Genomic DNA, 21,904 nt, shown 5'->3' with positions numbered 1-21,904 from the left:
GAATTCCTCTATAAATTAGAAGTTGAGCAAACTTTCTGAAATATGATTCAAAACTCAGATGCAATAAGGGGAAGTATTGACAAAAACAAACTTTTTGCATTTTGGGGAAAAAAATGAGCAAAGTAAAAAGAAATGACAAATTGGGAATAAATTTTTGTAACTTATACCCTAAAGGATTGTATGTGTATGCGCACACATGTGTAATATCAAAGTGGTAAAGAAAAACTCCCAAGTCCATAGGAAAATGGGCAAAATATATGAATGGACAATTTTCAGAATATCTGCTCAAACTCAATCATAAAAAAAAAAGCAGATTGAGACCACATTTCAATACATTTCTCATCTATCAGACTAGGGAAAAAGGAAACCCAAAATTTTGGCAGCTCACTCTGTTGACAAGACTATGGGAAAACAGCACTCTGCTATATCAGTGGACATGCACTGTGTAACAACACATGGAAAAATCTCCAGCAAAACTACATAGGCGTTTACTCTTCGCCCAAACAATCTTACTGTTAGGACTCTATCCCAAAGATATACTAGGTGACATAGAAGTTGTGGCACCTTGTACGAAACAACTAGACTGTATTCTTCAGAGGGTGGGGACTGTTTTACATTAAAAGAGACATGACAACCAAATGCAATGCAGGGTATTGGTTGGATCAGATTTTTTAAAATGTGTTTTACAGTACATTTTTGGGACAACTGGGGAAATTTGAATATGGGAATTTTGTATATTTGAGAATATTGTATTTTTGTTACACTTCTTTGGTGGAATAATGGTATTGTGATTATGTGGGAGAATGTTCTTAGAGGATGTGTTCAAGTATTAAGGGTGATATCTGCAACTTTCAAATAGTTCAGGCCAGGAGACAACAAGGCAGAAAGGAGAGGAATGGAAGCCCGACATCTCTGCATGTACATTATTTCATACTTTTGACTGTGAAATGTCTGATAATTTTAAACAATGAAAAAAAGAAAAAAGAAATCCTTAAAAAACTCAAAACAAACTGGAATAAATGAACCTCATTCTATATGAAGTTGGTGGCACAACTGTTTTAGATAAGAATTGTTAAAACACTGGTTTCATTTGATGCCTCCAGTGGTACATAGATCTTAAGAGAAAAAGAAATGCAATGAAATCTTAAACTGCATTCAGTAGTCTTATTGTTCATAATAATACTGGTATTTTTATTTTGAAAAAATATATTACAATTTTGAGATGCTACATTATACATTTTGACATTATATATTAGACTAAGCAAATACGTAGCTTTGCTAATATTTTTAATAAAATCAAAGAAGTAAACACCTCGCAATCTTTCATTTGAATTGGAAATATCAGAATGAACTCCTGGGTCTTTCTAAAAATATGTATTTCCCTCACTAAGTCCACAGAAAAGGTCTAGATATAATGATAACCTGGTAATAGTGAGCAACGCTAGTGCCCAGATTGTCTCTAATTACCATTTCTGACTAGAAGGAACCAGGGATCCTTGGGAAAATAGCTGCTTCCAGGCCCAGGGCAGGAAGTGTGCAAAATGAGCATGGGGCATCTTGTGCAAGAACGCAAAGGAGTCCTCAAAGACTGCTGGGATGGAGTCAAAAGGACTCATGAGTCAATCTGAAGGGGTTGCCACTTAGCCAAAGATTTAGAGCAGCAATAAGAATGACTGCAATGATTTGATGCACATCAAATATGTTTGAAATGTAAGTTTATATTGATACATATACACCTATACCTCATTGGTCATCTTTGAAGGGTGATATGAACCAACTCATTTTGAATTTTTTCCTAAAGTAGGGAAAGAAACGTTCTCTGTCTTTCCTGCATGTGAACAAGTAATTAAAGTCATAACAAGGAAGAAATTATTTGAAAGAATCACTAATAACTGCAAACAGAATGATAAAATTCAAAAACCACTATTTTCTGTATTTTAATGAAGTAATAGATACAGGTAATGATGGTTAAGCGCTGCTAAAACTATCAGTGAGAAGGTGGATTGGGCTTCTTAAAATAGAACAGGATGACACTGCTGATCAATCTTGGCATCACCAAAGGAGGACAACCAGGCATGTGCTGATGGGATACATAGGATACAGTGCATATTGCAACAGGATTACCTATGAAGTATTCTTCGCCAAATTAAACCTGAATCCAATCAAGCTATCACTACAATATATAAGGGGAGGGGGCAGTGAGGAACAATGTACTGTAATTAGTTAAATCCAAAATGTGAGACATTCTATAGGACAACTGATCCAGTTTCTTCAACAAACACAAGGCCCAAAAGGGGGGAGGGAGGAGAGAGGAAGAAATGAAGGAGGGAGGGAGAAAAAGGGGGAAAGGAAATGTGTAGATTTTAAAAGACTTAAGATTTTAAAAGCTGTAACAATTTGAGCAACAAAATATAGTAGTCTTGAATTATAACCTAGAGTATAACATCCGTGTGTCCATACTGACATAAATTATTAATAAATAACGGGGGAAGAATAGACAAATCCCCTGCGCAGAATTCCAAATAGTGTATTAGATATCTCACTCTCAAGGAGGTGGAACTTCACTCCCCACCCCTTAAGTGTGGGCGGCGCATAATGACTTCCTTCTAAAAAACATGAAAAGGAAGTTGCATAATAACTTCCTTCTGAAGAACATGAAAAGGGAGTTGTTTTTTTAAAGTAACTTTATAGTGGAGAAACCTGACAAATGCTACCTTAGCCAGGAGATCAAGTTGACAACAACTGTGGTCAGTCATGTTAGTGTGTATCCTTGGTAAGATGGGAATTGCACTTTACTTCTGTGGTCTTTTCCCCAAAAAATTCATAACCCCAGTCAGGATTTCGGTTTAATTTGGTGAAAGAATACTTCATAGGTAATCCTGAGAAAAACATCAGAAATATCCCAAATGAGAAACATTCTACAAAATTCCTGACCAGTACTCCTCAAAACTGCCAAAGTCATGAAAAACAAGGGAAGTGTGAGAAATTGTCACAAGCAGAGAAGCCTAAGGAAACGTAACTAACTATATATAATGTGGTATCCTGGTTGGAATGCTCTAATAGAAGAGATTAGGTAAACACTAAGGAAATTTGAATAAAATACTAACTCTAGTTAATAACAATGTTTTTAAAAAGGCTTCCTATTCTCTTCTTATCACATCTCTAGCACAGAAGCAAACAAAAGCCAGTATTTGAACAAAGCATTCACTTGTGCTGATTCAGACTGGGACTTCAAGAAACCAAGGCAGCCAATAAAATTGTCTTGACAGAAAAAAAAAAAAAAGACCAACCAACCAAATGCAATGTGTGGATCCTATTTGGATCCTGGTTTTACAACACTATTGTATAGAAACATTTTGAAGCAGGGGAAATTGAACAGTCTGGGTGTGAAATGATACTAAGAAATTAATTTTCTTGGGTTTGGAAATGTTTTATTTTCTTTTAAATGGTCCTTATTTGTTATATAGAGACATCCATGAAGCATGATTTGATGGATGGCTGGAATTTAATATACTTAACTAAAAAAAAAAAAAAGTAGAATAGATGGAACAAGGAGGGTAAAATATTAGTCATTGTTGAGAAGTACGTGGAGGTTCGTTATATTATTATTTTATCTCTACTGTTGCATATTAAAATATTCATAATAAAACATTGAGGGAAAAAGGGAGGGGTCAGCTGTGTCACAAGAAAGAGACACAGAGACCAAACCTACACACGTGACCTTTTGAGTTGACGCCTTTGACTAGTGTCTCTTGGCCTTCGCGTGAACTATTCCCGCGATCCAGAACGTATCTCCCGTTGTCATCTAGCAAAAGTCTTCAGCTGTCATGTCCTCTAGGAAGTCTGGGTCAGCGCCTCCTGTTGAGTTTCCTGCATCATGGCTAATCTTTCTGGGAGTCACTGACTGGTAGCGTGTCTGTTTACCCCAGAGCGAGAGCCCACGATCCCCGGCTGTCTCCAGCCTCGCCCAGCCCTGGGCGGATGCGCACTTAAGTGTGTTTTAAAATTTCCGGAAGGGGCCTCGCGGTGGCACCGGAGGGCCCTCCGAGCTTTACTGAGTCTCAAAGGTCCAGTTTGGGCTTTAGGGACCGCACCAACTGACTTTAAGTAGCTCTCACTTGCCTACGTTCCTCCGCAAAGACCCCAGCGCCACTGAGCTGTAACTAGTTTCTTCCACAAGTTCGTTTTTTCAACACTCCGATTGGCCTATATTCCTACTTGGGGTGGGCCTTCCGGGTGTGGCCAGATTCTCATTGGCCCTCGTTCTAAAGGCAGCCCCTGTTGACGTATGATGTCATGCGTCGGTGCCCGTCGCTTCGGCCTACGTCATCCGCGGGCGCCGACATTGACGAAGTCAGACCGTAGACAGCGGAACCGGCGGAGGCGACTGAGTCGTGGCGGTGGTAGCGGCGACAGCGAAGCCAGCAGCGATGGCCGGGGCGGGGCCGACCCCGGGACTTCCGGGTGCAGGAGGACCTGTGGTCCAGGGCCCTGGCGCCGGCATCCCGGGCAAGATCGGCGAGGAACGCTTAAAGGAGATGGAGGCGGAGATGGCCCTGTAAGCCCCGCGACAGGGCGCGATAAAAGCCGTCCCAGAGCCAGAGCCGCCGAGCCCTGGAGCCTCCAGGCCGCAATATGCCCGACATATGGCTCTATCAGGAGGAAACGGGACCTTCGGGATTGCGGGGGCGGGAGTAAGGAGAGGTTGGCAGGGGTGAAGGCGCTGTCACGATATAGTCAGCGTTCCAGACTTGGTGCAAGGTCCTGAGCTGTGGTGTCTGTCCTGCTCTCCTAGGTTTGAGCAGGAAGTTCTGGGTGCTCCGGTAACCGGAATCCCAACTGCTGTGCCCACGGTCCCCACGGTAGAAGCGATGCAAGTCCCAGCAGCTCCTGTGATCCGCCCAATTATCGCCACCAACACATACCAGCAGGTACGTCTGAGCTAAGGCGTATAGGTCAGAGAGCACAGTACCTCGAACTCAGTGCTTGTATACAGAGAGCTATTGACATGTTGGCTTGTTGATTAATTTGCATGGCAATTTAATATTTTATGTGCCAGGTGCTGAGGACACAGTAATGACTAAGTCAAACTATTTCTGCCCTTTGGGAGCTTATGTTCTAGAGTATGTTGTCCAGTAGAACTTTATGCAATGATGGGAACGTTCTGGATCTATTTAAAATATATACTTAAATAGTTCCTCATTCTTATTAGTCACATTCAAGTGCTCAATAGCTAGCTATACATGACTAGTGGAGAGACTACTAAAAAGAAAACAAGCAAATGAAGCCTGTTCATCCTGTCAACAAATAATTTTTGGGTGCCTTCTATGCACCAGGCACTATTCTAAGCATTAAGCACATAGCAAAGAACAAATCAGAGAACAACAGTCACTACCTTTTTGGAGTTTACATTTTGCTGTGAAGAGACAGGTCAGAGTACAGTCAGAAGGGCAGAGGTTTATCAGCACAGTCAGGGAAGGCCTTCCTGAGGAGGTGACATTTAAGCAAAGATATAAAGGACATGATGGAGGGAACCATGCACATATCTGGGAGAAGAACACTGCTAGTGCAAGGGCCATGAGGCAGGTGTGTGCCTGACATGTTCAGGGAACGGCAGGGAGAATAGTGTGGCTAGAGTGCAGTGAGCAAGGGGGAGGGTGGGCGGAAATGAGGACAGAGAGGTGATAGAGACCAGATAGGGTAGGGCCTTGTGGGCCACTGTAAGGGCCTTGGTTTTCACTCTGACATGGGAAGCTATTGAAAGATTTTGAGCAAAGGGGTGATATGGTCCAACTTAGATGTTAACAGGGTCGCTCTGGCTGTGTTTGGAGAACAGATTGTAGGGGGCAAAGGGCAGAATCAAGGAGACTAAAGAAGAAGCTACTGTAATGATCTAGGCAAGAGACAATGGTGGCTTCGACCAGGGTGGTGGCATAGGAGATGGGAGGACAGGCTAGACATAATTTCAGATGGTGCTAAGTGTTATGGGGCAGATGAAACAACAGGATGGTGAGAAAAGTTGCTACTGGGAGTTGCTGAGGACAGCTTTAGCTAGCGTGATCCCAAAAGCCTCCCTGAAAAGTGCCATTTTAGCTGAGACCTAAAGGTTAACAGATGGCCAGCCCCACGGAGAATGCAAAGAATGAAACCCTTGACCACCCAGAGTGAACCAGCCAGGGCAGTTTGTGAGCACTGAGTCAGGCCCCTCACCCCAACCTCCTCCCCAACAGGTCCAACAGACTTTGGAGGCCCGGGCAGCCGCTGCAGCCACAGTGGTTTCTCCCATGGTTGGTGGCCCTCCTTTTGTGGGCCCAGGTAAGTAAGGAGTGGTAGGGTGAGGGAGCCAGGGGATTAGGCAGGGTGGTAAGAAGGGATGCCCGGGACTATCCTCCCACCATCCTTGTCTCTCCCCTCCCAACAGTTGGCTTTGGCCCTGGTGATCGGAGTCACCTGGACAGTCCAGAGGCTCGAGAAGCCATGTTCCTGCGGCGAGCAGGTAGGTCTGGGGCCAGGAAACCCACATTTAACCAAGCACTCTAGTTTCGACTACTTCGGCCTCTTGCTTAAATCATTGCTCTAACTCACCCTTTCCATTTCATCCCCACCCTGATTTTGTCATCTTCCTAAAGCACAAACCTGATTCTGTACTTCAAGTCATTTTGCCTTAACAGGGCTTAACCTGATTGTTGCAAACCAACCTCCTACTGTCACTTCTAATCCCTTCCCTTTGCTATGTTTCCTCATAGCACTTAACTCCTTCTCCAACAAGCTATATACTTTTTTATTATTTTTTGCTTCCTCTAAAATATAAGCTATGTGAGGGGTAGAAGTCTTGGTGCCGGCAACATAGTAAGCATTATATGTTATCTGTCGATGGGATGAATAAACAAACCGTCAAACCAGCAACAAGCTCCTCACCTGGCAGTCAAGACCCCACATCGCCGAGCCCCTTGCAGAGAGAGATCCTTACATCCTCCCCAGAAGCCCTAAATGTTACGGGGATGTGCCAGCAATGCTTTTCTTGAAGTTCTCTCCCTTGCTCACTTGCCCAACTGTAACCTTCCAAAACCTATCAGCTAAACCAAAATTAGACTAACCAAAGTCAACTAAAATCTGTCCTCTCCACAGGCCATTCTTTTTGTTGTTGAGGTGACCTTTTTTACACACAGTCAATTTTTGTGACATTACTACCTTATGTGTTTGAAAAGATTATGTGTCCTGTAAAGTTCTGGTACAATCTCTATAAGATCAAACATGTGTTACTTAAATCCTGTTATACTTTTTGTATCTGGTATCTGAGAAATTTTAACATCTCTTCCTCTTTACGGTTTTGATCAAAGTGCAGATCTGACTTAGTCACCCTGCCCAGCTTCCAACCCTGCTGTGATTCCTTGGTGCCCTCAGGAAGATATCCATGGCTCAGCCAATAAGGCTATGCTGGGAGGCCTGCTGACCTCTTGGTCATTCTCTTATGATGCTCTCTAACTCCTAACATCCTCAATTACAATTATACTAAACTGCAAAGGGAGGAAGATTTTGTTTATAAATGTTCTCCTTTGCCAGTACTATTTCCACTCACCTTTTGCCTAACTCTTCATTATCCTTTGGGTTTCAGCTCACAGGTCCCTTTCTCCAGGAAGCCTTCCCTAGTTCTCCTGGATAGGTCAGAGCGCTCCTCTGGGCTCCCAGTTCTCTCTGGGCGTCCCCGTCCTAGCCCCAGTCACCATGCCTGGGCTTTCTCTCATCCCGGCCTTGATCACTCTGGGCTGTCACTCTGGTGATGGGTCTCTTCCCTCCTACTCTGGACCAGGAGCTCCCTGAGAGCCTTTGGTCTTTTGGTGTGTCCCTGGCATTGCCCAGATCAGGGACAGGCCCAAGGGAGATCCTCAGTGATAAATTTCTGCTGAGTGAACAAATGAAAAGATCCCTGCATCTCCCAGAAGGCTCCCCACACTCTTCTCCAGGATTTCTTGGATGCTGAGAGTACCCTCCTCTCTCTCTCTCTCTCTCTCTCTCTCTCTCTCTCTCTCTCTCTCTCCATCCCCCTCCCCCATCTCACACACACACACACACACACACACACACACACACACCTTGCCCCAAGTGCCCTGGTCCCCCATGACATGCACCCCCATCTCTCTCTCCCACAGCTGTGGCCCCCCAGAGGGCCCCTATCCTGCGTCCGGCCTTCGTCCCCCACGTGCTACAGAGAGCAGGTGAGGGGCCAGGATCACCATCCCTGCCACATAACTCCCTTCCTAAGCCCTCTAACTCCCCCACTAACACCCTGACAGATTCTGCTCTTTCTTCTGCAGCAGGAGGCCCTCGCCCTATGGCTCTGCGGCCCCCTCACCAGGCCCTCGTGGGCCCCCCTCTGTCTGGGCCCCCTGGACCACCTATGATGCTACCACCGATGGCTCGGGCCCCGGGGCCCCCACTGGGCTCCATGGCTGCTCTGAGGCCTCCCCTGGTGAGTGTGGACAGGGAGCTGATGGTCAGAAGTGCAGTGGGTAGGGAGACACTCAATCCTGGTCTGATGGGCTATATCTAAGTGTGCCTTTTCCCTGGCTTTTCATGTCTCTGACTTCTTACTCTCTGACTTTGTCTCTGTTGTTCTCTGTATTTCTGTGGCCAAATCTTTCTATTTTTCTTTCTTTTTGTGAGAAAAGTGTATAAAGAAACAGATGCTGTGGGTGTATTTCTATCTCTTTCTCCATTTCTCCTTGGATTGTCCCTTTTTGTTTTTCTGTCTTGATGTCTTTCTTTGTCCTTCTGTTTGTCTCTGTGTGTGTATGTCTGTCTGTCTCTCTGCCTGTGTTTCTCTATCCCTGTGTCTGCCTCTCACTAGAGACTCCTTTCTCTGTCTAGATGTCTCTTGCCTGCTCTCTGGCCCTCAGGCCCTTTGCTTTGTTACACAGGATGGGAATGGGAGTAAGGTCTGAGCCTTGAGCTGACCCCCCTCATTCTCTCCTCTTGCCCACAGGAAGAGCCAGCATCCCGAGAGCTGGGCCTAGGCCTGGGTTTGGGCCTGAAAGAGAAGGACGAGGCAGTGGTGGCTGCAGCAGCCGGGCTAGAGGACGCTAGCGCAGCAGTAGCTGTGGGGGCAGGAGGTGCCCCAACTGGTCCTGCCGTCATTGGGCCCAGCCTACCACTGGCCCTTGCCATGCCTTTGCCTGAACCTGAGCCCCTGCCCCTCCCGCTGGAAGTTGTGCGAGGCCTGCTGCCCCCACTACGCATTCCTGAGCTCCTCTCCCTGCGTCCTCGGCCCCGGCCCCCACGGCCTGAGCCACCGCCTGGCCTCATGGCTCTCGAGGTAAGCAGGGAGCATCGCAGTGTGGGGACAGAAAGGGCTGAGAGGGCAGACAGGAGCCCATGGACTTCCACACGCAGAAGCACATGTAGTCCTCTATCAGTGGACGTAGGAGGATCCCAGGAAATTGGAGGGGCTGGGAGGATGTCGGAGAGAGGGTGGCAGACAGACATATCTCAACCCAGGAGCACATCCAGTCCTTTAACTATGGAGGCAGGAGGGCCAGGGGGCAAAGGAAGGTGAGAGGGGGACAGACGGGTTCAGAAGACTCCAACACCAAGTCTTTGCACCCCGTCCCCTTTCCTCTGCAGGTCCCAGAGCCTCTGGGTGAAGACAAGAAGAAAGGAAAGCCAGAGAAATTGAAACGCTGCATTCGCACGGCAGCTGGGAGCAGCTGGGAAGACCCCAGCCTGCTGGAGTGGGATGCAGGTAAGTGGGCCCAAGTGCAGAGTCAGGTACTGCTCAGCCACGGTCAGGGCAAGCCTTCTTCCTTGGGGCAGACACAGGGAAGGTGAACCAGGTAACTGCACGACTGCCTCCTCTCTGTAGGGCAGGCACTGTTAGCGCACTTCGTGGGGGACTGGCTGTGGCGCTAGGGGTGGGCCTTCATCCTGCCACTGAGCAGCATGCACCTTCTGACCTGTTTTATTCATGAGGGACTTGGATTGCTAAAGGTGAAAGCTTTCTTTTTTCTCCCAACTTCTTATGAAAAATGTTAAACACTGAACTGCACAGTGAACAGCCATGTGTCTACCAGCTAGATTCAGCAATTAATATTTTTGCTATATTTACTTTATCTCTCTGTGTATGTATGTGTTTTAGGGTTTTGTTCAATCATTTGAAGCAAGTTATAAATTATCACTTCACTCCTAAATACCTCGGTACTCATGTCCTAAGGAAAGTGACATTCTTTCTTATCATAATACCATTAACATGTAGGAAAACTAATAGTAATTCCATGGTATCTCATATTCCATTTAAATTGAAATTGACCCAATTCTTCCCAAACTATGATAGCTATTTTTCCCTTAAACCAGGATACATGCAGTTTTATGTCTCTAGATTATCTTTTAATGAGAATGGTCCTCCTGCGGCCTTGTCTCGTGTATAATAATTTTTGAAGTGTCCAGGCCACTTACCTTGTAGAAAGTCCCACCCTCTGAGTTTGTCAGATTATTTCCTCCTGGGTTGGCCTAAATTGTTCACAGAAGCCATGGGGCAACCACAGTAGTCACCGAGGAAAGGAACCTACCTCCCGTCCCAGTCCATGACTTCTGCATCTTCTTCTGGGACCTACCCACCCCAGGCTAGGGCTATAGCAGCACAGTACAGACTGTAGACCCTAGTTCTGTTACCTTGGACAAGTCACGGAGCCCATCCAGCCTCATTTTCCTCATCTACAATAAGGAGTAATAATAGTCTATGCCTCCCAGGGAAGGGATTTTTTTTTGTGGGGGGGGGGGAATATTGGGGAACACCGTTTTTCTAGGACCCATCAGCTCCAAGTCAAGTCTTTTTTTTTTCCAATCTAGTTGTGGAGGGTGCAGCTCACTTGCCCATGTGGGAATCGAACCGGCGACGTTGGTGTTATGAGCACTGTGCTCTAACCCACTGAGCCAACCGGCCGCCCCTTGGAGAAGGATCAGGCAGTGTGTTCAGGTGTCAGAGACTCAAGGGGGAATTAGAGTGGGTTTTGCAGAGGAAACGAGCTGAGGAAAGATGAAGTCTGTGGTACTGGGGTGCCATTATGGGGTAGGGTACAGCGATGGCAGGGACCAGGGGATGTCCATAGGGTTGTGTCCAGGAGACCAAGAACCTTTTGGATCACTTCCAGATGTTCTGTGGGGATCTGGGTAATGAGGTGAACGATGTTATCTTGGCACGTGCCTTCAACCACCTCCCATCCTTCCTTAAGGCCAAGGTGATCTGTGACAAAGGGATCAGAGGAGAGGCCAGGGCTGGGACAGTTAGGGGCTTCATCATGGGAACGGGTGAGATGGCCCTAGGGTGGGGAAGGGTAGTGCAGTTAATTAAAAGTAAGGACTCTGGAGCCAGATGACCGAGTTCTTATCCCAGGGGCTCTACCACTTGCTGGTTGAGTAACTTTGGGCAGGTGACCTGACCTTCTGTGCCTCAGTGTAAAAAGGTTTTTGGGATGTCAAATGTGTTAAAACCTCATGAGTACGCAGCAGAGAGCCTAGCACAGGGGAAAGACCATCCAGGTGTTGGCAGTTATTACTAAGGGGGCTTTGGGCAGACTGCCACGGAGACAGAGGGAGGAGGGCTCAGGGGTGCCTCTAGAAACCATGGGGCCATTTCAATAAGGCAGTCACTGGGCCAGGCTTCTGCATCTTCTGACCTCCTTTCTCCCAACCCCAGATGACTTCCGGATCTTCTGTGGGGATCTGGGTAATGAGGTGAACGATGACATCTTGGCACGTGCCTTCAGCCGCTTCCCATCCTTCCTTAAGGCTAAGGTGATCCGCGACAAGCGCACGGGCAAGACCAAGGGCTACGGCTTCGTTAGCTTTAAGGACCCCAGTGACTATGTGCGTGCCATGCGTGAGATGAATGGTGAGTGAGGCCTCCCCTAGGGAAAGCGCGTGTGATGGGCGTGTGGCCAAAACCCCAAGCCTGACCTTGAATCCTCCATTCCCACAGGGAAGTATGTGGGCTCGCGCCCCATCAAGCTGCGCAAAAGCATGTGGAAGGATCGGAACCTGGATGTGGTGCGCAAGAAGCAGAAGGAGAAGAAGAAGTTGGGCCTGAGATAGGGTCTGGGGCCGGGCACCCGCTCCCACCCGGCCAGACACTGGCTCCTCCCCGACAGTTCTCTTTGGAAAACCCCCAACTATCCACCTACCCATCCTCCCCAAAACCAGTTTCAATAAATTTTTGTTCATTTCCATCCCTGGTTGGGCTTGGAAGCACTCTTTGGGGTACAGGGCTTGACATCCCCCTACCTGGGAATAGTGGGGTGTCTTGAAAGTTTACCCAGATAGACATGCACGTGGGCCTTTTTCAGTCTCTACTGAGTACCCATTACATCTTCTGGAAACCCCTTAAGTACACACTGAGTGCAGCCCATTCCACAGGAGAGGGAGTGGAGGCTATGGCAAGACTGAAGCCAAGTCGAGGCTCAGACCCATGCTCTTCTGACTCCAGCCTGTGTTCTCAGCACCAAGGTAGGGCATCTGGTGGATGCTGCCCTTCTGGAGCTCACAGCCTTCTAGGCTTTCATCCATTCAACAAACTCCCCTAGGGCCTACACAGTGCTAGATACACAGCGGTGACTGAAACAGTCCCAGGCCCTGCTCCCTCAAGAACTCCTGGTCCAGTGGCAGAAGACAGGCGCATTGCCAGACAGGGATGGCTCAGACTGGTCACGGTTGGGATGGGGGAGCCCAGGGTACAACCTGATTGTTAAGAGGGCTTCTTGAAGGAACTGGCCATTTCTGAGACTCTCATTCTCTTCCTGTTGTTCTATCCCAGTCTCTGCAGTTCTCACCCTCTGGATCTGAGACTTTTCCAGTTTCTTCACTCTGCCAAATACCAGCTGACTTCTCGTGCTATATGTCTCTGTGTGGGTCTCCTTGAGCGTTTTTCTTTGTCTTTCTCTGATTGCCCCTCTGTTTCTTTCTAAGCAGCTGTATCTGAGTCAATTCTTCCTCTGTATCTGTGGGTCTCTTCCCCCCGCCATCTCTTTTCCCAACTCCCCGCTTGAAGTGTCTGTGCAGGACCTTGAATATCAGACTAAGCCTAGACTTTACCCTGAAGGCAGCAGCCAGCCCCACGAAGCTGAGACAAAGTTCAAGCAGGGAACTGGCATCACGGTTCTGCACTTTAGAAAGAGCCCTGAGACTTCTGTGGCCTGAGGTCTGGATGGAAGCTGGGGCAGGGCTGAGGCAGAGGAGGGAGATTACATGGTTCGAGCATGAGGGGATGAGGGTCCTCCAGGGGCATAGCTGACAACCCTGGATTGGGAGGAGACGTGGGGGGAGGGGGAAACTGCCAAGACCTCTCAGGGAAGCTGGTCACCCAGGAGAGGTGTCAAATTTCCTGTTCCTGTCTTTCCTTGCTGCCCCCTCTGATGTCATATTTTCCAATCTGGTCAGAGGGGTGAGGGCCTCCTTCCCCTGGAGGAAGTGCCCTTTATGCCCCTGCCACCTGGGCTGGACCACCCGGCTCCCCTGGACCATTCACATCCCACCCCCATATCACTAGCCCTCCCTACTCCTGACCTGCTTCTGCTCACTGCAACCATGAGGGCAAGGGAGGGGATGGGAAGGAGAATGATTCCAGAAAGGAGGGTTTCTTTTTCTTTTTCTTTTTTTTTTAAGATTTTATTGGGGAAGGGGAACAGGACTTTATTGGGGAACAGTGTGCACTTCCAGGACTTTTCTCCAAGTCAAATTGTTGTCCTTTCAATCTTAGTTGTGGAGGGCGCAGCTCAGTTGCCGTTGCTAGTTGCAGGGGGCACAGCCCACCATCCCTTGCGGGACTCGAGGAATTGAACTGGCAACCTTGTGGTTGAGAGCCCACTGGCCCATGTGGGAATCGAACCGGCAGCCTTCAGAGTTAGGAGCACGGAGCTCTAACCGCCTGAGCCACTGGGCCGGCCCCAGAAAGGAGGGTTTTAAATGTGTACATTTAAGTCCTCCTGAGGATAGGGAAAGATCAATTGTGGGATTGAGAGACAGGTGGACAGAAGTGGAGCGATGTAGCAAGTAGAGATGGAGAGATGGAGAGGGAGGCGTATGTAACCTAGTAAGTGGCTCTCCCTCTTAAGGCCCAGTTTCCTTTCTGTAACATGGAAAGAAGAGCAGAGCCCACACCCCCATACCTCGCATCCCACAAATGGCAAGTGATCAAGCTGAGTGAACACTGGACAATGCCCATATTAAAGAGGTTACTTTTAATGGTAAATATTTACTTATTAGTATAGCAGGATGGGTACAAGCACCGGCTTGAAAGCCAATCCACCCGGGTTTAGGGTTGCCAAATTTAGAAGATAAAAATACAGGACACCTAGTTAAATTCAAACTCCAGATAAACAACAAATAATTTTTTAGTATGTCAGTGTGTCCCAAATAGTGCATGTATGTATATGTTACATGTACACATGGGTGTGGCTTTTTGGGGGGGTTATTGCTGAATCATTTGAAGCAAGTTACAGACGTCCTAACACTTCACCCCTAAATATCTCAGTGTTCATATCCTTACAGAGACATCTTTCATATCATACCATTATCACATCTAAGAAAATTAATAATTCTATATCTCATATTCAGTGCATACTCAAATTCCCCCATTTGTCCCAAACTATTATAGCACGGAAGAGCATGGACTTTGGAGATGAAGAGAAGTGGGAGGAAGCCTGCCTCAATTTCCTCTTTCATAAAATGAGGATAAGTGTAGTACCTACCTGAAAAGAAGATTAAACTAAGGCTCATGGCACTGTTGGTGCCCTGCAATAAGCCCTCAATAAATGTTAGCTATGACTGGTGTTATTGTTTACATTGTTGATGCTATTGTTATCATGATTGACACACCCCTGGAGCAGCCCCAGGAAGTCTTCCTCAAAGCCCTCGGAAGGGGAGAACTCTGCCAGGTCAGGGATCCTGGTCCGCCTCCCCCCACCCCATCCCCCCCGCAATCCTCCTGCGGATTGTGACGTAGGCCCATCGCGTCGGCTCACCGAGGGTCTGGCCGGAAATCCCCCTTCCTGTTGCAGATAAGCCTGGCGCAGCCCAGCTGACCCCAGACCCTCCTCCCCCCATCACACCTCATGTCGCAGGATCAAGTCCCCAAGACGGAGAACCTGTCCACAAGCCCCCTGCCCCGCCCCCATCACCCCCTAAACACTCTGCACCCCCAGTCGCCTAGCCTACTGCTCCCCAAGCTACTGCCCAAGTCCAAGCCACCCCTGCAGCAGGACAGCCCCAGCTATTGGGAGGCGGCTGGCCATCCCTGGGAGGGGGGAGTGTGGCTCGGCCCCGCCCCGGCCCCCTGCAACTCGACCCCAGCTTCGACCCCCAGCTCTGACGTCTTGGAAAATTCCCCCCTGCCCAGGCCCCCAGGGGAGGGGGTACATGCTATGAAATGGGGCTGAGACCCCCAGCTGGAGGCAGAGGGACCCGCCAAAGGTGAGCCATGAACTGGGGACTGGAGGTCTGGTGGCCTGGACTCTTGGGTCTCAGGAAGGAGAGAGCTGAGGTCACTCACTCCTGGTCTGAGAGAAAAGGGCACTGGAAGCCAAGATTCCAGGGTTCTGGGGCAGAAGGGAGCAGAGGCCTGGACTCCTGGGTCTGAGAGAAGCAAGGAATGGGGAGCCAGACGGCAGGGTCCCTAAGTGTCACTAGCTTACCCTGTGCCTTTGCACCCCCTCCCCCCAGAACACTCACAACGAGCATCCATGGATTTGTGGAACTGGGATGAAGCATCACCACAGGAAGTGCCCCCGGGAAACAGGCTGTCAGGGCTGGGTAGGCTGCTGGGGGGCAGAAACAATGTGTGTGTCTGGGTGGGGGGGGGCGGTTACCCAGGTGCGGCGGGCCTCCACTGACCCTGACTGGCCCTAAACTCCTGACTCTCTGCAGAAGGAGCTGAGTTCGGCTTCTATTTCCCTGAACTGGAGTACCAAGGGGACACGCTGACAGAGGAGACATGCTGGAAAGGTGTTTGTGGGCTGGGACCCCTCGGTGCTGGGGAAGGTGAGAGTCTGGGCTCTTCGGTCTGAGAGAGGAAGGGGTCTTGCTAGGACTCCTGGAGGTTGAATGGGCTGAGGGCTGTGGGCTTGAACTCCTGAGGTTGAAAGAGGAGGGGGCCTGGGTCCGGAGCCCTAAGTCTGAATGAGTAGGGGTTAGGGAGTAATGACTGAGAGTAATGACTCTCAGTCCTCGGCAAAGACTACTGGGTGAGTGGTTGAGGAGGGTCTCTAGTCATTGCTCACATCCTTCCCTAAATTCAGCTAAGTAATTACGCCTCGCAGGGCTCTCACAGCGGGACTGGGGCTCGGCGTCACCGCACCTGGAAGCATTATGGGGGACTGGTGAGTGTGTGCGGAGAGGCGGGGGAAGAAGGGGTCTGGGGTTCTCCACCGTGGTTGAAATTTAGCCTTCCCGATCTTTGAGGGAAAACGAAGACAGGACGGGACGCCTATCATCCAGGTGTCCTGCCCTAAATCCCGGAGCCTGGGGCCTCAGGTGCCAGGGCCGAGAGCTTCGATTCCTAGATCCCCCAACGGGGATCCCCTCACTTGGGGTCTGTTCCTCCTCACAGAGCACGCCCCTCATCCTCTTCCGTGGTCGGAAGACTGGACCCACCTGGCGTGTACTGGCTGGGATGCTTGGAGCCGCGTCTCGCCGGCCATGGGCCCCGCCCCTCCTGGCCTGGGCCCCGCCCCCTTCGCTGGGTCTGAAGGAGTAGCGGGCCAGAATTACACCGCCGCCGCGGAAGGGGCCAGCTCGTGGTCGGGCGCCCCCACCGCGGCCAGCTCCACCACCTGGGACTGTTCTATTGGCCCCGACCGCGCCACCTACTGGGGCAAGGGCCTCGGCGGGGAGCAGCGCGCCGTCTATACCACTTCTTGGGGTGGGCCTGCGGGCTCGGACTATCCCACCTCCTGGGACTCGGGGCTGCACACGGATTGCACCACCTCTTCGAAGGAGTACCGGAGTTCAGATCTCACCACTAACTCCGAACTGAGGCAGCAGTCGGACCGCGCAATTTTGGCTCGTGACTCCAAAACTAACCACCGAGGTGAGAGGTCTGTGAGACTTCGTAGGGAGGGAGCAAAGCCCGAGTCTCTTGAGGCAGGGCCTAGGCTCCTAAGGGCGGAACCCGGGAAACTGGCGGTGAGGGGGCGGGGCTTAGATACCTAAGAGTTGGGAGAAGAGGAGGCGGTGGTCCTCACTCCTAAATCATGAAGGAGGGGAGGAAAAGACATTGGTAGTCTTCTAGGGAGCAAGGGACGAGGACCTAGGCTCCTGGATTGAGAGGCATGAGGGTCTGGATGCCTGGGTCCCCAAGGTGGGGCAGCCGAACTCCTACATCCCCGAGATGGGAGCCCCGGATGTCTGGGTCCCCAAGGCCGACTCTTGGGTCCCTTACATGGAGGGATCCGGACTCGCTGGTCCCCGAGGAGAAGGGGTTCCGGACTCCTAGGTCCAGAGTTGAAAAGACCTGGACCCTTGGATCTTCGAGGTGAGGGAGCCCGGACTCCTGGGTCATCGAAGCAACATGGACGGGCCAGGAAGCCTGAGTGTTTACCTACCTTCACCCTGCAGGTCCCATTCAGCTGTGGCAGTTTCTCCTGGAGCTACTCCAAGATGGGGCGCGTAACAGCTGCATCCGCTGGACAGGCAACAGCCGCGAGTTCCAGTTGTGCGACCCCAAAGAGGTGGGACCGCTTCCCAGACCCACTAAGTCCCGCCCCAGTCTCCTCTTGTTCAACCTGGCCCCGCCATTCATTTTGCCTAGTCCTTGGCCCCACCCCACCCTCGCCCTCAACTCCACCAGGCTCTGCCCAGCCTAAACCGTGTCCGGACTGTACCCGAACTCTAACCACGACGCCTTTGCCAAACCGCTCCCCACCCCCCACCACCACCCCAGACTAAGCCGGGCCTCCGCCCTAGGTGGCGCGGCTGTGGGGAGAGCGCAAGAGGAAACCCGGCATGAATTACGAGAAACTGAGCCGAGGCCTGCGCTACTACTATCGCCGCGACATCGTGCGCAAGAGCGGTGGGCGCAAGTACACTTACCGCTTCGGGGGCCGCGTGCCTGGCCTAGGTTATGCAGACCGCGAGGTGGGAGGGCAGGGAGCAACGACCCAATAAAAATATCCCGTCAAAATTCATCCGCGTGCTGTCTGCATCTTTTCCACTGATACTGACCAGACCCACCGCTGGGGACCCGGTGTGTGTGCACCACCACCACCACCACTATCCCACCCCACCCGGCCTGTGTGATCCCAAGATACACCATGACCAAAACAGACCCAGACCCTTAGGGAACCTACTGTGTGCTCACTGTGTAATGGGACATGCAAAGGACTTAAACTCAGTTCCCCTAGGATCTACTGTGTGCTTGCCCTATGCTGGGGCTTGTGAAGAAATCTGACCCGGTTACTAACTTGCGAATTTACCCACTCTGCCCCCCTTGAAAAGAGGACTGAGGCTCCAAAAAGGGCTTACTGTGTGCCCTCACAGTGCTAGGGACTATCAAGGAATTAGACCTAGTGCTTGCCCCCCAAAACCACCGACTGTTTTCACATTCCAAGCTGGAGGACATAGAATTCAGACCTAGACCCCAAGGATAGCCTACACCAATCTGGGAACCACTGAGCCCCTAAAGAGAGCCAGCTGAGTGGTCCTGCTGTAGGTGATGCCTGGGATTCAGCAGTGACCAAGATAACTCTGGACCCTGCCCTTAGGGAGCTCACAGTCTATGGTGGGGCAGACCCATCACCAGACTGGGATAGCCCACAACAGTCAGGGCTGGGATGGGGAAACTCCAGGGGGCTGGGGGATCCAAAAGGAGGGACCTGACCTAATCTGGGGCAGGGGAGGTTAGGGAAGGCTTCCTGAAGGAGAAAACAGCTGGCTTGAGGTCAGGTAGACAAAGAATGTTCCAGGCAGAAGAAACAGCATAAGCAAAGGCCTGGAGGTAGAAGATCTCACAGTACTGTTCAATGAAGTAAAGTATCACTGTATTGGAGAGTGGACCATGGGTCAGTTCACAAAGGATCTGTAGGGCCATGGTAAGCAGGCTGGACTTTGTCCTGAGGGCACAGGGGAGCCATGGAAGGGTTAAGCAGGCAAGGGATTTGGACTTTAGGAAGATATCATTTAAGGGGGTGAATACAGGCATATAAACAGGTAGTTCCACAAATAATTGAAATGTTGATAAACACAGAATGTGTAAGAGGCCCCTGATCAATAAGGCCTGGACGTTGCACCCAACACAGTATCTGGAAAGCTTTGGAGGCCAGACCAAGAGGAGGGATGAAAGCAGTTCTCTTTCACAGCTCCTTCTTCCAGTCCCCAGAAGGTGCTTTATTCACACAAGAGATTCACTCTGACAAATATTTATAGAGCACCACCTACTTGCTAGGCACTATTTTAAGTGCTAGAGATACAATGGTAAGACAGACAAAAATTGTTCCTTTACAATCTTCTATTGTATCGAGGGAGACAAAAGAAAGTAAACAGAACAAAAGGAAGGACATAGTATGTGAGAAGATAATGCTATGGAGAAATAAAGTAGGGAAGGGAGATAGAGACTGAGAAGATGGCAACTTTAAACATTTTGTCTGAGAAGGACTCACCAACAAGGTGACATTTAAGGACAAAACTGAAGGACGTCGGGCCGGCGCGGTGGTTCAGGTGGTTGGAGCGCTGTGCTCCTAACACTGAGGTCTCTTTTTCGAGAGCTGCCGTGGGCTATAGTGTGCTGCCAGGAGCGGCCAGTGGCCAGCGCAGCCAGCATGAGTGGCTGGCAGCCTTTGTGAGCGGCCATGGACTGCTGTGTGCTTGCCGTAGGCTACCATGTGCTGCCATGAGCGGCTGGTGGCCACCATCATGGGCCAGGGAGTCGTGTCCTACACAACTAGACTGAGAAACAACGGCTTGAACCGGAGTGGGAGCGGGGGAGGCAGTAGAAGGAAAAAGAAAACAAAACTGAAAACTGAAGGAGGTGAGGGAGAAAAGGAGCTGTGGGAAGAACATTTCAGGCCAGGGGAACAGCAAGTGCAAAGGCCCTTGGGAGAAGCAGCCTTCTGCTTCTGTTTAAGGATCTTTTAAGAGGCCAGCTCCCAAGTTGCAACAGTGGGAGTAAAGAGAAGAGGGCTAGAGATTTTGACCTAAACAAAGAGGTAAACTGAGGCAAGATCAAAAGATGAGTTTATTTGAGAATAGCAGAGGAATTGCAATTCAGGACAGGCAAACTGTAGCAAGCTACAGGCAAGTCCAAAGAGACAAAGGAAAGGTCAGCTTTTATTAGGAGGAAATTGAGGAGGGTTGTTTTGAACAAAAGTTCATTGGAGTACAAGAGTTTGGGGTTGTGGTGGTTTCTCATTGGCCACAAACGGTGATTAGTGTGTTGTTGCTGAGATAGGGAAAGATCTTTTCTTTTTTTTTTAAAGAAGATGAAATTCCCATGTGAAAAATGTCCTCCCTTGAACCAGAAGAAAAGCAACATTCTTATCATCACCGACAAGAAGCTGAGACCCAGAGAATTTTATACAAACAGACCTTATTAAAATAATTACCTTCGTTTTTCCTGCTGGTTGGTTATTAAAATAATTACCTTCGTTATTTCACTGCTGGTAGGCTGCAGTGAATGGTGCATGCTTTGAGAGCTCTCCCTTCCCAACTCTAAACCTCTTGAATAAGGTTTCGTTTTATCGGTTTTTACAGAGATGAGGGTTTAAAGGGGGCCCAACTCTGTAGGTCATTTGTAACGGCTTTCACTTTAGACTAAAAGAGTCAGACAAGACATGAGGGTGGGGTTCTAGGTTGAGGAAGGGAAGTGATCTGACTGAGGTGTTAACTGTGTCCCTCTGACTGAGTGGACTGATTGTGAAGGGCAGTGGACTACTGTAATAGTCCAGCCTCGAGGTACTGGTGGCTTGAACCAGATGTAGCAGAACATTCTGGAGATACATACATATATATATATATATATATATATATATATATATATATATATATATAAATAATACTTTTTATTTATTAAGTGTGTTTTTCCAAGACCCATCAGCTCCAAGTCAAGTAGTTGTTTCAATCTAGTTGTGGAGGGCGCAGCTCACAGTGGTCTACGTGGGGCTCCAACTGGCAACCCTGCAGTCAAGAGCATGCCGCTCCAACCGACTGAACTAATCAGCCACCCCATCGGGTATATTTTTAAAGACAGCTGACATTTCCTGATAGATCAGCTATGGGGTGAAAGAGAAAGATAGGTGTGAACGAGAACTCTGTCCAGAAGAATAGAGTTGCCATGTTTCAGATGGACCATTTCTGCCAGACCCTTCCCTTCACAGAACCAAGTTTTAACTCTTAACCTACCTCTCTGTGATGCAGGACTGGTTCCTGAGCCCTCAGCCATCCAAATCTATTCATTTATACCTTCTGAGGTTTGGAGGTGGAATCTAGGCAATCCCCTTAACGTGACAAATGACCCTGGAAGAAAGAGTTGTTCTTTTTCAATACCCTAACAACTGACCCCATAATAATCATGGGGTTACGGATTTTGCCTTTTATTCAACGATGCATCCCCCACCCTTACAGAAGTACCTGACACAGGTTAAGTGTTCAATAAATAATTCTTGCACGAATAAGAGTACTTTCACTTGGATTTTTTCCCCAGGCCCAGTCTTCAGCCAGCCCCAGCAATCAGAACTCCTCCTTCCCGGTAAAGCCAGCGAGACAATGAGAGCCTGTAACTAGGCGGCTTCCCAAGCCCCAGCTCGGAGCATTTTTAAGTGCTATGCAAGCTCATGATTGGGCCTGAAGTGATGATGAACAGGCATTCAGCCCAATAGAAGATCGGAGTTCGCATGAATGGGCGTGGCCCTAATGGCTTCAGGGACCGCCT

General features: G+C 49.3%; 2 protein-coding genes across 4 annotated transcripts; both read left to right on the top strand.

Moving 5' to 3' along the window:
- Positions 1–4,321: 4,321 nt before the first annotated feature.
- Positions 4,322–12,218, top strand: RBM42 (RNA binding motif protein 42). Of its 3 annotated transcripts, none has more exons than XM_019710683.3 (10): positions 4,322–4,558; positions 4,796–4,931; positions 6,231–6,315; positions 6,422–6,496; positions 8,151–8,216; positions 8,316–8,470; positions 8,984–9,313; positions 9,622–9,739; positions 11,690–11,884; positions 11,972–12,218. In XM_019710683.3, exons 1-10 carry the CDS (start codon positions 4,431–4,433, stop codon positions 12,082–12,084), a joined length of 1,401 nt encoding a protein of 466 aa, XP_019566242.2. In that variant the 5' UTR covers positions 4,322–4,430; the 3' UTR covers positions 12,085–12,218. The 3 variants fall into 3 exon arrangements, with proteins under 3 accessions (XP_019566242.2, XP_019566241.2, XP_019566243.2); XM_019710682.3 differs by having other exon boundaries at positions 8,295–8,470; XM_019710684.3 differs by lacking the exon at positions 8,151–8,216.
- Positions 12,219–15,725: 3,507 nt separating this feature from the next.
- Positions 15,726–18,167, top strand: ETV2 (ETS variant transcription factor 2). The gene is made up of 5 exons (XM_088800752.1): positions 15,726–15,795; positions 15,910–16,023; positions 16,421–17,071; positions 17,599–17,711; positions 17,947–18,167. Exons 1-5 carry the CDS (start codon positions 15,726–15,728, stop codon positions 18,145–18,147), a joined length of 1,149 nt encoding a protein of 382 aa, XP_088656878.1. The 3' UTR covers positions 18,148–18,167.
- The last annotated feature ends 3,737 nt before the right edge of the window (positions 18,168–21,904 follow it).

The sequence above is a fragment of the Rhinolophus sinicus genome, chromosome 8 (assembly GCF_057876585.1).
Source record: "Rhinolophus sinicus isolate RSI-liver-muscle chromosome 8, RSI-T2T, whole genome shotgun sequence".
NCBI classification, from domain to species: Eukaryota; Metazoa; Chordata; class Mammalia; order Chiroptera; family Rhinolophidae; genus Rhinolophus; species Rhinolophus sinicus.
The sequence above is the reverse complement of the archived record's forward strand: the minus strand, read 5'-3'. Positions and strand labels throughout refer to the sequence as shown.